At 41.4% G+C, this 13089-nt stretch overlaps 1 protein-coding gene across 1 annotated transcript; it reads left to right on the forward strand.

Moving 5' to 3' along the window:
• Nucleotides 1–663: 663 nt before the first annotated feature.
• On the forward strand, nt 664–7977 carry LOC148121400 (olfactory receptor 10V1-like). Its single transcript, XM_087908088.1, has 2 exons — nt 664–893; nt 5274–7977. Exon 2 carries the CDS (start codon nt 5316–5318, stop codon nt 6261–6263), a length of 948 nt encoding a protein of 315 aa, XP_087764214.1. The 5' UTR covers nt 664–893; nt 5274–5315; the 3' UTR covers nt 6264–7977.
• Nucleotides 7978–13089: the final 5112 nt, after the last annotated feature.

Raw genomic sequence — 13089 nt, forward strand, 5'->3', positions numbered from 1 at the left:
TCATATGTTTACTTTATCTTTTCTAAACCATCTGTTCCCTTCAATAGCCTATCTATTGATTGGGTTGTTTGACTTTCTATGTTAATTTTTCTTTCATTTTCTAACTGCCCTAACCAGATATGGATGTCCCAAATGTCTCTGCAGCATCAGATGACAGCACCGAGCTCAAAGAGCAGCGTGGGCATGAAATCGTGTTTTAAAAGGTATGGCTATTCCAAAACACAGAAACAGCTTTAAGGGAAAGCTGCAATCGGAAGGAATACTGTTTGCCCCCTTCTCCGTGATGGAAAGGAACAACCTTCCATGATTGTCGCATGTGCAAAGGTCATGGTATGTCCTCAGACAGGAGCACAGCAAATATAGGCAAAGACACATTCTGCTGGGGATGCTCCTGACCCCTTGTGTGTCTTCACTGTTAATTCAGAGAACAAAGCACACAGTCATGTTTTTCTGTCTGCCGTGGCAGCTTAGATGCTTTTGAACTGAGCGTCTGCATCCGACCCTGTCCAAATGCCAGTGTTAAACTCTGCAATGTGGTGTTGTTGGTTAGTGGAGCCTGAGGAGGAAGTAGGTTTGGATGAAGACATGGCCTAAAAGCCCTGTGAAGGTATTAGTGCTCCTCTGGAGGAGGAAGTGGGTACAATTTCCTCTCTGCCATGTGAGGCTACAGAAGAAGGAGGCAGCAATCTGCCATCACAGAACACTGTGGCCCAACCTATGGTTACCTTAAATTGGGATTTTTCTGGGGTCAGAATTTTAAGCAATAGAAGTCTACGGTCTGAGCTACTCAGTCAGTGGTATTTTAAAATAACAACCCGAAGGAAGACAAAGTTTATACACTTGAGAAAGAACAGATGTCTGATTTTGCTTATACGCGGGATGTGGTGGCAAAGGTATGTGATTGTATACATGCTTGTGTGTGCTTACATTTGTGTGTATTTCCATTGGTCTCATTTGTTATTGTTAGTGTAGACACCATAAAAATTTGCAGTGAAGTTTGTTCCTATTAATCATAAGCAGTGCAAGGAATACTCAATATTAAAACTTCAAGAAAACAAGAGATGTTGTCTCTTTAAGCATCAATTAATTATTATAACCTGCTTTATGTAGAACATTATGGACCAGCATCTAGTATTGAGATTATTTACAAAGGCCGGAATTCAGGGAACCCATAAGGGATGGTGGAGCACTGAGGACCAGCAGTGATGGGAAGCTCTTTCTATCCTTGGGGCAGGAGTAACAAGGTAAGGGGGCAGAGCCACTGGAGCCCAGTCATACCTTGCCTATGGAGGATAGGGCACTCACTCAGAGCTGTGGTCACTGAACCACAGGGATGGGAAGGGATGATAGTCTTTGTGAGATGAGCTCCCTGCCTTTCATTATGAAGTTATTCATTCTCCTGCTAGTTCCTACCTTTGGTTAAACTTAACTAGAAGCCAGAGTGATGGACCCAGCTGATACAGTCCTTAGAGACTGGCCTTCCACAGGACATGGGTAGGGTGGAAGGTAGATCTGGTGGGGGGGGGGGTGGCAATCAGTTGACTAGCCAGTAAAACCCAGTCTGAGTGAGCCTTGACCAGGAAGAGTAGGCTTTCGAAGTGTTAAAATGGAGTGTTCAGAGAGATGGGAAGATAGACTGGTATCATCACTGAGACCAGAAACGAGGAATTTCCAGAAAAGGGGAGTAACCAATTGGTTTGAATGCAACATAGATGAACTCAAAGCTGCCTATTTGATTCAGGAACTGGAAAGTCCTTGGTGGCCTTCATTAAGACAGTTTTAAGGAGTAAAGGGATTAAATATAACCAGACTGCTCGTCTGTTTATAATAAAGAACATGTAATGACTATTGTGAGAACGAGAAAAAGAGGGTTTTTGTTTGCTCCACCTCCTTTTCTCCTTCTCCTTCCTTTCTGTTTTTTTCTTTTACTTTGGAGACCCAGTCTCATGATCTGATCTAGCCCCGACTGGCCTCAGACCCTACTATATGGCTAAGAATGATCATGAACTACTCTTCCTCCTGCCTCCACCTCCCAAGCAGAGGGATTATGAACATTTCTACCAAATATGGCAAAACGTCTTGAAGGGTAACACTGCTGGCAGCTGCTTTATACTCTAGGTGATGAAGTTGCTGTAGGATGGGGGAGCAGTGATGTAGATACTGGATTGAGCAAATACCTCATGGAGGAAATTCCCAGAGGAAACAGGAAGGTCTGAGAAATTAGTTTAACAGTAGATAAAGAGTCCATATACCAAGGAGTATGATAATGTGTGATCATCTCAAAGGTCAGCAGAGAATGTTTTGTCTAAAGCTGATGAGAATGATATTAAGTGTCCTCCAGGTAGCCTTTTATGACATTGGAAGCTAGATCATCAGTTGTGGTGGCCTGAATGAGAATAGCCCCCATAGGCTCATAAGTTCATATGTTCAAATACATAACCCCAGTTGGTGGATCTGTTTTGGAAGGAGGTGTGGCTTTGTTGGAGGGGGTGGGCTTGGGATTTCAAAAGCTCACACCATTTCCCTCTCTCTCTCTCTCTCTCTCTCTCTCTCTCTCTCTTTCTCTTTCTCGCTCTCTGTTTCATACTTTGGTATCCCATGTAAGCTCTCAGCTACTGCTCCAGCACCATGCCTGCCTATCTGTTGCCGTGCTCCCTATCATGACGATCACGGATTTACCCTCTGAAGCTGTAATCAAGTCCCCATTAAACTCTTTTCTTTCCTCTATAAGTTGCCTTAGTCAAAGTGTCTTATCACAGCAATAAAAAAAGTAACTAAGGTGGAATAGAACATTTGAAGACACCAGGGAATTTTCTATTAGTGTTATAGAAGAACAAAACAAGAGTTTATTCAGAAGATGGAATTGTTGGAGTTGATAATACGTACCACTCAATCTCTGGTGTCCCCAGCCATTGTCATGTTGTCTTGTCTAGTCTCATTAGGGATGATGGATAGCGTTTGAGATGGTGTGTATTGGCAGAAGACTAAGAAGAGCTATGTGTGAATGTTGATTGGATGGGACCAGGAGGAACTCAAAGAAGACTTTTGGGAGAAGCTGGAGGCATCAAGCAGGTCTTGAAGAGACAGAAGAAAACCAGAGATTAGAAAAAGCATTTTGGTTTTAAGTTTTATTTATTTTTGTTTTTTTATGTGTATGTTTTGTCTGCATGTATGTCTGTGTACCACATTTGTATAGTGTCCACAGAGGCCAGAAGAGGATGTTGGATTCCCTGGGACCAGAGTTACAGATAGTTATTAGCTACCATGTAACTACCCATTACATGTGGTATTTGAATGTGGGTTCTTTGGGAGAGTAGTTGGTATTCTTGACGACTTAACCATTGCTCCAGCCTCCATAAGAACAATAATTTCAATGATTACTACTAGTGTTCATAGAGATCTTACTAGGGCCCAGGCAGATTTATCCTCCTAATGTTTCCAAGAGTAGAGTCTCACTGATCTTTTTCTGGGTGAAGAACTTAAAGCAGGAAGTTTCCACAGATTGCCTAAGATCACATTGTTGGCCTATACATTCTAACACTATCACCTATACAATTTACCTCCAGAGACACTCTTGACTACTAGGAAAAGGGTCATGAAAGTAGAAGGGTTTGTGGCTTGAGTGTGGTTTACTGTGGCTTAAGATTTCTGTGACGACTTGGCTTGAAAAGTTATTGTTTTGCTAAATTATTCCAACATTATTCTCAATAGCCAACAAAAGGGAGAAATTGTGCATTGTTGATGAACTGATGAGTGGATAAAACAACCATGTAACACATACTTACAATAGAATGCTATTCAGTCATGAAAGTAGTGTAATTTAAAAATTTGGGACAAGTTCATGCATGTATACAATGTGTTATAATCATATCCACCTCTATTATCATCTCTTAAAGTTTTTTTTTACTTATGATGATCTCCTTTCTAACTTTTATCCTACTTCATCCTCCCCTCTCTACAACGAGTTTAGAGTTACTTTTATAAACATGGGTAGGGACTATTTACTGGAGCATAAGTAAATTGCTGGTGGCTATACTACTGAAGAAAATGACTCCAGGTCCTCTGGCAACCTGCTTATAGCTTTTAATGGAGGAGCTTAACGCACCTCACAAGCTCTTTCCCAATCTTGATGGGATGTTAAATGGCTTTATCTTGGGCAGGTAGCCACAACTGTTGCAAGTTTGCAGTGCAATGGCCATGTTCCATCCAGACGATAGCATTTCATAGCCCTTCTCCTTATCTTCTGACTCTTAAAAATCTTTCTGCCCCCTTTTCCACGATGTTCCTTGGATCTCTAAAGTAGTCCTAGAGATGTTTTGTTTAGGGTTAAGCACTCAACAGTCATTTGTTCTCAGCACTTTGACTAGTTATGAGTCTCTGCTTTAGCTGTTGTTCTCTGCAAAAGAATTTTGGTTTTTTGCAAGACCAAGAACAGAATTTGGTCAATGGATAAAAATATAAATATTCATAAGGCAATTTTACTACATGCCCATTCAGGGAAACATCAGCAGTAAATTACACCCCCCAATACCACCTAAAGAGTATTTGAGCATCCCAACGACAGGTTTTTGACTTTCTGAAACTATGAATTCCCACCAGTAAGGAGGAATCTTCCAGTGAAGTTCCACCTTGATTTCTCTGTGTCTTGTAACCAAAGATTGTGGTGTGTCTTCATTAATAGTGTCTTACCTCTACCATTTACTTAAAATAAGAATCTGTATTGTTTTGAGAGTCTCTGGAACCTCCATAACTAACAACTCATCGGGAGGTATCCCTCATCTGGTACTGTGATTTTCATTTCAAAGTCTAGGAGGGAGCAGTATTAACTGCCCGTAAAAGGTACCTCAGCTCAAACATTTTAAAATATGTATTTTGACATGATTGCCCCTTGAAAGATTATGTTTAATAAACTGAATAATTTCTTGTGTATTGAGGTAACTGGAGGCAAATTCACAGAGAAAGAATGAAAGCAGAGAACTGTAGAGGACTGTGGAGAGTTATCATATAAACAGCTTAGATTTAGATTTTTGGGAGAAGAACAGAATAGACAGAGGCACAGTTATAAAGTGAGAATGTAGTTAATGCTCTATTCCAACAAAATCTTTAAGTAGTCAACTGTTACTCTTTGATTAGAACAGTTATGGAAGTGAGCTGCTGAGTGTAGACTCAGTGTAAAAAAATAGTTGGATTTGAGGTAACAAGGGTTGGTGAGGGTGGGAATCTAGCATATTGCCCAGTAGGAACATCAGGTCCTAATATCTGTCTGTCCTCAGGGGTGTCACGTGTGCCAATAGCAGTCCCAATGCACTAAATAAATGGAAGAAGGGAATCAGACTGGGATGGTCCTCTTCCACTTCCGCCCCTTCTCCAGACTCCCTGAGGTGCAGATGCTGATCTTTGTGGTCCTCCTCATGATGTACCTGATCAGCCTCGGAGGAAACATGTCCATCGTCCTCACCATCTGGACCAATCGGTGTCTCCACACCCCTATGTACTTCTTCCTGGCGAACCTGGCTAGCCTGGAGATCTTCTATTCTTCCACCATAGCTCCGCTGACTCTGGCCAGCGTCCTGTCCGCAGAGAGAACTGTGGTCTCCCTGGCAGGCTGTGGTGCTCAGATGTTCTTCTTCATCTTCCTGGGCAGTGCTGACTGCATCCTGCTGGCCGTCATGGCCTACGACAGGTTTGTGGCCATCTGTCACCCTCTGCGCTACACCCTCATCATGAGTTGGCACTTGTGTATCCAGCTGGCCCTGGGGTCCCTGTTGCTGGGGTTCATCTTGGCCATGCAGTTGACCGTGCTCATCTTCCGGCTGCCTTTCTGCAGCAGTAAGGAAATCAGCCTGTTCTACTGTGATGTCCTCCCTGTCATGAGACTGGCCTGCGCAGACACCCATGTCCACGAGGCCACTCTGTTTGTGGTCAGTGTCATCGTCCTCACCATCCCTTTCCTCCTCATCACTCTGTCCTATGTCTTCATTGTGGATGCCATCCTGAAGATCCGCTCAGCCGAGGGGAGGCGCAAAGCCTTCTCTACCTGTTCCTCCCACCTGACTGTGGTCCTCCTGCAGTATGGATGTACAAGTCTCATCTACTTGTGTCCCAGCTCCAGTTACTCTCCTGAGCGGGGCCAGGTAGTCTCTGTGGTTTATACATTCATCACCCCTATGCTGAATCCTTTGATTTACAGCATGAGGAACAGAGAACTCAAGGATGCTTTGAAGAAGGCAGTCATGAGGTTCCTCCTGCTTGACAAACAATGAGCACTCTGAATGATCCTCTCCAATGCTGGTAATAGAGATGCTGAGTCATCTGTTGATGAGATGAGGGGGTGGGCTTTGCCAGCTATAGTTTGATACAGTTAGATTTCCCAGTCATGTGACTATTCCACAGTCGTGTTTATTTTCTCAGCTTTGGGTTAGTCATTCTCCAACACAGGGATGAAGAATACTTGCAGAATCCAATGTTGAGGGCTCTGAAGATTGGCAGGTATGAGTGAAAAGGACTGTCACTTTTTAAACTGAAACAGCAGTGAGCATAGTTGTCCTTTCCCTGTCATCTTATGTAATATCTGTTCACCTTGGACTTTTCTCCAGATACAGGTCTTGGGTTGACGGCAGTCCTCACACAGAACATGAGAAAGGAAAGAACTAGCAGCAAGACAAGCATTAGGCCTGGAACATTCTGCTCTGACCTCTTTTATTCCCATTGTATAAATACTGGCTTCCTTTTTAAAAAGTGTTTCATACATGAGTATTGTGCTTACATCATTTCCACATGTCCCTCTCTCCTCTCCAGCTCCTCCCATATCCTGCCCAACTCCCTCTCAAATTCATGAACTATTCTTTAAATATTGTTACATCCATATACATAGGTCAGTGGTTCTCAACCTGTAGGTTGTGACCCTTTGGGAGCTTAACATCTCTTTCACACAGCTTGTCTAAGACCATTGGAAAATACAGATTTACGTTATGGTTCATAACAATGACAAAATTACAGTTATGAAGTAGCAATAAAAATAATTTCATGACTGGGGTCACCACAACATGAGGAACTGTATTAAAGCATCACAGCATTAGGAAGGTTGAGAACCATTGACACAGGTATATATAAATACCGTCCAATGAGTCCATTTAATGTTGCTCATATGTTTTATTATGCTGCCCTAGAGTAGGGTTGGTAGAGGGAATGGGTGTGTGTACTGGTGGGTTTGATGTGGAGTTGGTGTTTAAGTAGGAAGCACATGTCTTCAGCAAGAACTGGAAGGAGACAAGCGTTGGAAATCTCCTCCTCAGGCCTTAGCTTCCTGATCTAGAAAACTATGAGACATGTATTTGTAGGAGGAGAGAGCTGCTTGCTGATTGCCGGCCCCTTAGCCCCAAAATAATCACAGAGAAACTGTATTAGTTAAACCACTGCTTTGCCCATTTGTTCTAGCTTCTTATTGGCTAACTCTTACATATTAATTTAACCCATTTCTATTAAGCTGTGTATCGCCACGTGGCTGTGGCTTACCAGCTAAAGTTCCAGCGGGGCTGCATGACGTCCCTCTGACTCTGCCCTTCTTTCTCTCAGCATGCAGTTTAGTTTTCCCTGCCTACCTCTATTCTCTGCGCAGGCCCAAGACAGTTTCTTTATTAACCAATGGTATTCACAGCATACAGAGGGGAATTCCACATCATATATTGTAAAACTCCAGTTCTTTGAAAGAGTTCCACAGGGAAGAAAAGTGAAACCATGACTAGGATTCACATCTTATAGAACTGAAAATTTGTATTCTTTCTTTGAAAGATGAGAACAGAAGAGGAAGCTAGTCATAGTGGCATATGCCTAATGTGCCTATAATTTCAGCATTAGCAAGGTAGAGGCAACAGAATCAAGAGTTAAAGGTCATCCTTAGCTACATAGGAGGTTCAAGGTCAGTCTGGGCTACATGAGACCCTATTTCAAGAAAAATAAATAAATAAATAAAAAGTATCTTTGGTTCAGTCGCTACAACTTTTGGCTCCAAATCCTACTGCAATATGCTACTAGGTACACGCTGTCTGTAGCACATTAATCTTCCAGACATTAGACTGTCTAGGCAGAATAAATGTTGTATGACCAGACAATTGTGAACAGTACCATTCTGAACAAAGTCAAACTTGCTTATCACAGAGTTGTTCCCAGCCTGCAAATGCCAATATGTAGTTATGATATAGATGAAGAATGTAACCTCCTTTTTATTTTTGCATATGTATATACATGTGCTGTGTGTGTGTGTGCAATGGGTGTTTTCACGTGTGTAGGAGGTCATGCGTAGGAGTCTTAGTTATTGTTCCATTGCTATGAAGAGACACCATGACCAAGTTAACTCCTATAAAAGAAAGCATTTAATTGAGGGCTTGCTTACAGTTTCAGAGTGTTAGCCCACCATCATGGCAGCAAGCAGACAGGCATGGCACTGGTGCAGTTGCTGAGAGCTCTTTGTTGTGATCCATAGGCAGCAGGCAGAGAGACAGACACTGGGCCTGGCTCTGGGCTTTTGAAACCTCAAAACCTCTTTTGCACACCCAGAAATCCCATAAATACACTAAACTGAAAACCATAGTCTATATGCACAGGGCCTGTAGGATAAAAAAGAAGAAAAATATAAAAATAAAATAAAAATAAAAAATAAGATAAAATTGAGAAAGAAAGAGACAGAGAGAGAGAAAGCGAGAGAGAGACCTACTGCTGTGCACACAACCTATCCTCATGAGTAGCTTGTTTCCTCAGTGAGATTCCTTTGAAGAAAATTAAACTTTCATTTGAAAGTGGTTTTGAAATAGAAAACTGGGCCAGGCAGTGGTGGTACACGCCTTTAATCCCAGCACTCGGGAGGCAGAGGCAGGTGGATCTTTGTGAGTTTGAGGCCAGCCTGGTTTACAAGAGCTAGTTCCAGGAAGACCCCAAAAGATACAGAGAAACCCTGTCTCGAAACAAACAAACATACAAAACAACAACAACAACAACGAAGGAAGAAATAGGAAACTGGAAGGCTACAAGAATTGGAAATCTCTTCCTTAGGCTTTTTTGCTCATTGGGAAAACTATAAGACATGTATCGCAAAACTGAGAAAGTAATCAGGGATCAACAGTCAGTCCATATGTCCACTATTATATCATCTGCTTTACTTCTTTCTTTCCAATCATCGCCCATCTGGTGCAGGCCCAAGCAAGCCCTGTGCACAGCCCCAGTCTCTGCCTTTTGAGCTTGAGGTTGGGGCTTTTGTTCTTTAAAAATATAATTCTAGTGTGACCACAGCAGTTAGTCCAGGCAGAGATGGCTAGAGCGGTGCAGGTTCCCTGCGGCGAGCAGCAGAGGGCTCATCCCGGACAGACTGGTACCAGCCATGCGGCCGGGAGAGTCAGGGGGGCGGGTGACCAGGTGCGGCGGATAAAAGGCTTACAGGACATAATAAATAAACATAAGGCTGAATATAAAGATGAACATCTATTACTTAAAGAAGAGGCAGAGAGACAGAGAGACAGAGAGACATAGAGACATAGAGACATAGAGAAGACACATGTGCACACGCTGAGAGAGGGAACAGAAGGAAAAAGTTAAGATGGCCAGGAGGGGGTCAGAAGTGGCTGGGAGTGGGCGTGGCTTGCCCTTAAAGGGACCAGATCAAAGGAATAACAGGGGGTTCTTTTATTATTCAGGACTGGTTTTGTGATCCGTGTGGTGTGTGTGTGTGTGTGTGTGTGTGTGTGTGTGTTCCTTAATGAAGCTAAAAATTATCCTTTCAAGATCTGTGAAGTTGGAATTTTGATAGGGATTGTGTTGAATCTGTAGGTTGAGTCTGGTAGGATGGACATTTTTACTGTACTTACCCTAGTGATCCATGAGCGTGGAAGATCTTTCCATCTTCTGATCTTCTTCAATGTCTTGACCATAGTGTGGGTCATGACTCTTTGGTGGGCCAAACAACCCTTTAACAAGGGCCATTATGGCAAACACAGATAGTTACATTATTATCCGTAACAGTAACAAAATGACAGTTGTAGTAGCAATTAAAATAATTTTATGGTTAGGGGTCACCACAACATGAGGAACTGTAGTAAAGAGTCTCAGCATTAGGAAGGTTGAGAACCACTGTCTTAAAGCTTTATCATACAGATCTTGCACTTGCGTGGTTAGAGTTACTCCAAGATAGTTTATATTATTTGAGACTGTTGTGCAAGGTGTTGTTTCCCTGATTGCTTCCTCAGTCCATTTGTCATTTGCATCAGAAAGGCTACTGATTTTTGTGAGTTAATTTTGTATCCAGCTACTTTGCTGAAAGTGTTTATCAGTTGCAGGAGTGTTTTTCTGTAGAATTTTTAGGGTCACTTATGTATACTATCATATCATCTGCAAATAAAGATACTTTCGATTTCTTCCTTTGCAATTTCTATCCCCTTGATCTCCATCAGATGTCTTACTGCTCTAGCTAGGATTTCAAGTATCATATTGAAGAGCTATGGAGTGAGTGGACAGCCTTGTCTTATTCCTGACTTTAATAAAATTGCCTTGAGTTTCTCTCCATTTAATTTGATGTTGGATACTGTTTTTATTATGTTTACTTATGTTCTTTGTATCCCTGATCTCTCCAAGACTTTTATCAAGAAGGGATGTTGGATTTTGTCAAAGCCTTTTCTGAATCCAGTGTAGGTTTTGTCTTTCAGTTTATTTATATGGTCAATTGCATTTATTGATTTTTGTATATTGAATCATCCCTGAATCTCTGGAATGAGGCCTAGTTAATTATGGGGGATGATTTTTAATGTGTTCTTGGGTTCAATTTGTAAGTATTTTACTGAGAAATTTTACATCTGTGCTCATAAGAGGAATTGGTCTGTAATTCTCTTTATTATATTTTTATGGATAACTGTGGCCTCATACAACAAATTGGTCAGTGTTTCTTCTGTTTCTGTTTTGTGGAATAAGTTGAGGGGTATTGGCATTAATTCTTCTTTGAAAGTCTGTTAGAATTCTGCACTCAAACCATCTGACCCTGGACTTGGTTTTTGGATTGGAGACTTTTAATTAATGCTTCTGTTTCATTAGGGGTTATAGCTCTATTTAAATCATTAATCTGATCATGATTTAAGATTGATACATGGTACCTATAAAGAAAATTATCCATTTCTTTTAGATTTTCTAGTTTAGTTAGGAAATTAAAGTATGTCCTTATAATTCTCTAGATTTTCTCAGTGACGGCTGTTATGTCCCTCCTTTCATTTCATTTTTTTAAATTTGAACATTTACTTTCTGCCTGTTATTTAATTTGAATAAGACTTTGTCAATTTTATTGATTTTTCTCAAAGAATAAACTCTTTGTTTCATCGATTCTAGGTATTTTTGTTGCTATTTTGTTTGTTGTATTGATTTCAGTTCTGACTTTGATTATTTCTTATTGATTAGTTCATCTGCTCCTTTTGGGATATGTTCTAGAGTTTTCAGGTGTGCTGCTAAGTAGCTAGTTTGAGATTGCTCTATTCTTTTTAATGCACTTAGTGTTGGCTAGATTCCCTCAGTCCTAAGAACAGAATATACAAGGGTAATGGAATTGTCTAGAGGTTCAATTTAAAACTACCTTAAGTTTGATCTTTTCCTCCTTTCTCATCCTCTCCTTCTTTTTGTGATAGAAGACAGCTGCCATGCTGTGAGCTTTTTTATAGCACAAGGACAACAGGCCAGGAACAGAGCAACACTTCCAGCCAAGACCAGCAAAAAAAAACTGCTGTCCTCAGCTCAGTAAGTACAAGAGAATCAAAATCATGACACTAACTGATTTTTTATTATCTAGAAAATATACATATTAAAAATTGATTAGTGTGCGTGGTGTATTCAGGCCACTGTTAGAATGTGAAGGGTTGGAAGACAACTTTGGGGATATTCTTCCCTTTCCACCGTATGGACTCCAGAGACTAAATTCATCAGGCTTGGGAGAAAGTGCTTTAGCATGATGTGTCATCTTGTTGGCCCTCTAGCAAATATATTGTGTAGGGAATATGGGATCTTTTGAAAGAAGAAACCCACAAACAACAATAATGAACATGATATTTTGACTTTGTAAAGTTTGGGAATCACTAGTTTCAGTCACTCCCCTTATTTGATGGATAGATAAAATAAATTGTGATTACAGGTAACAGACATTTTGTGGCAGAGTCACTTTTTAAAAAAAAAAATTAGTTGATTCTTTGTGAATTTCACGTGTCCTGATCCCAGTCATCTCCCTGACCTTTCATCTCTGCCCTCTTGCCTTTTTCACCTCCCCTCAAAATAAAATAAAATTTAAAAGAAAACCAAAAATCCCAAACCAAAACCAACCAACCAAACAAACAAACAAAACATGAAGTCTTGGCGTGAAAGCCGCAGTCTGACACAGTGAGTCATACCGTTTACCCTTTAGTTCATACATCTTTTTTTGTTTTTTTTTATTTTTTCTTCAATTTTTTCATATATTTTTATTTTTCCATTCAAAAATTTACACTTCCTCCCCTCCTCCTATTCCCCTCCCGCTCCCCCACTCACCCTCCTTCCTTCCCCTCCCTTCTTAAGAAAGGGCAGGGTATCCTGCCCTGTGAGAAGTCCAAAGCCCTCCTCGCCTCATCCAAATAGACTACAGTCCCAAAAAGCCAGTACATGCAGTAGAAACAAGTCCCGGTGCCATTATCAATGGCTTCTCAGCCCCCATTGTCAGCCGCATTCAGAGAGTCCGATTTGATCACATGCTCGTTTAGTCCCAGTCCAGCTGGATTTGGTGAACTCCCATTAGAGCAGGCACACTGGCTCAGTGAGTGGACGAACCCCTCCCGGTCCTGACTTCCTTGCTCATCCTCTCCCTCCTTCTGCTCTTTAACTGGATCTTGGGAGCTCAGTCCGTTGCTCTGATGAGGATCTCTGTCTCTATCTCCATCCACCGCCGGACGAAGGTTCTATGGTGATATTTGAGATATTCATCAGTGTGATTATGGGACAAGGCCAGTTCAGGCACCCTCTTCTCTGCTGTCCAAGGATCTTTACTTGCAAGTGTTCTTTGCTCTGGTTCGATACCTCTGGCTTTTGCTATACCCTTAA

This window comes from Myodes glareolus, chromosome 7 (assembly GCF_982192425.1).
Source record: "Myodes glareolus chromosome 7, mMyoGla1.1, whole genome shotgun sequence".
Taxonomy (NCBI): Eukaryota; Metazoa; Chordata; class Mammalia; order Rodentia; family Cricetidae; genus Myodes; species Myodes glareolus.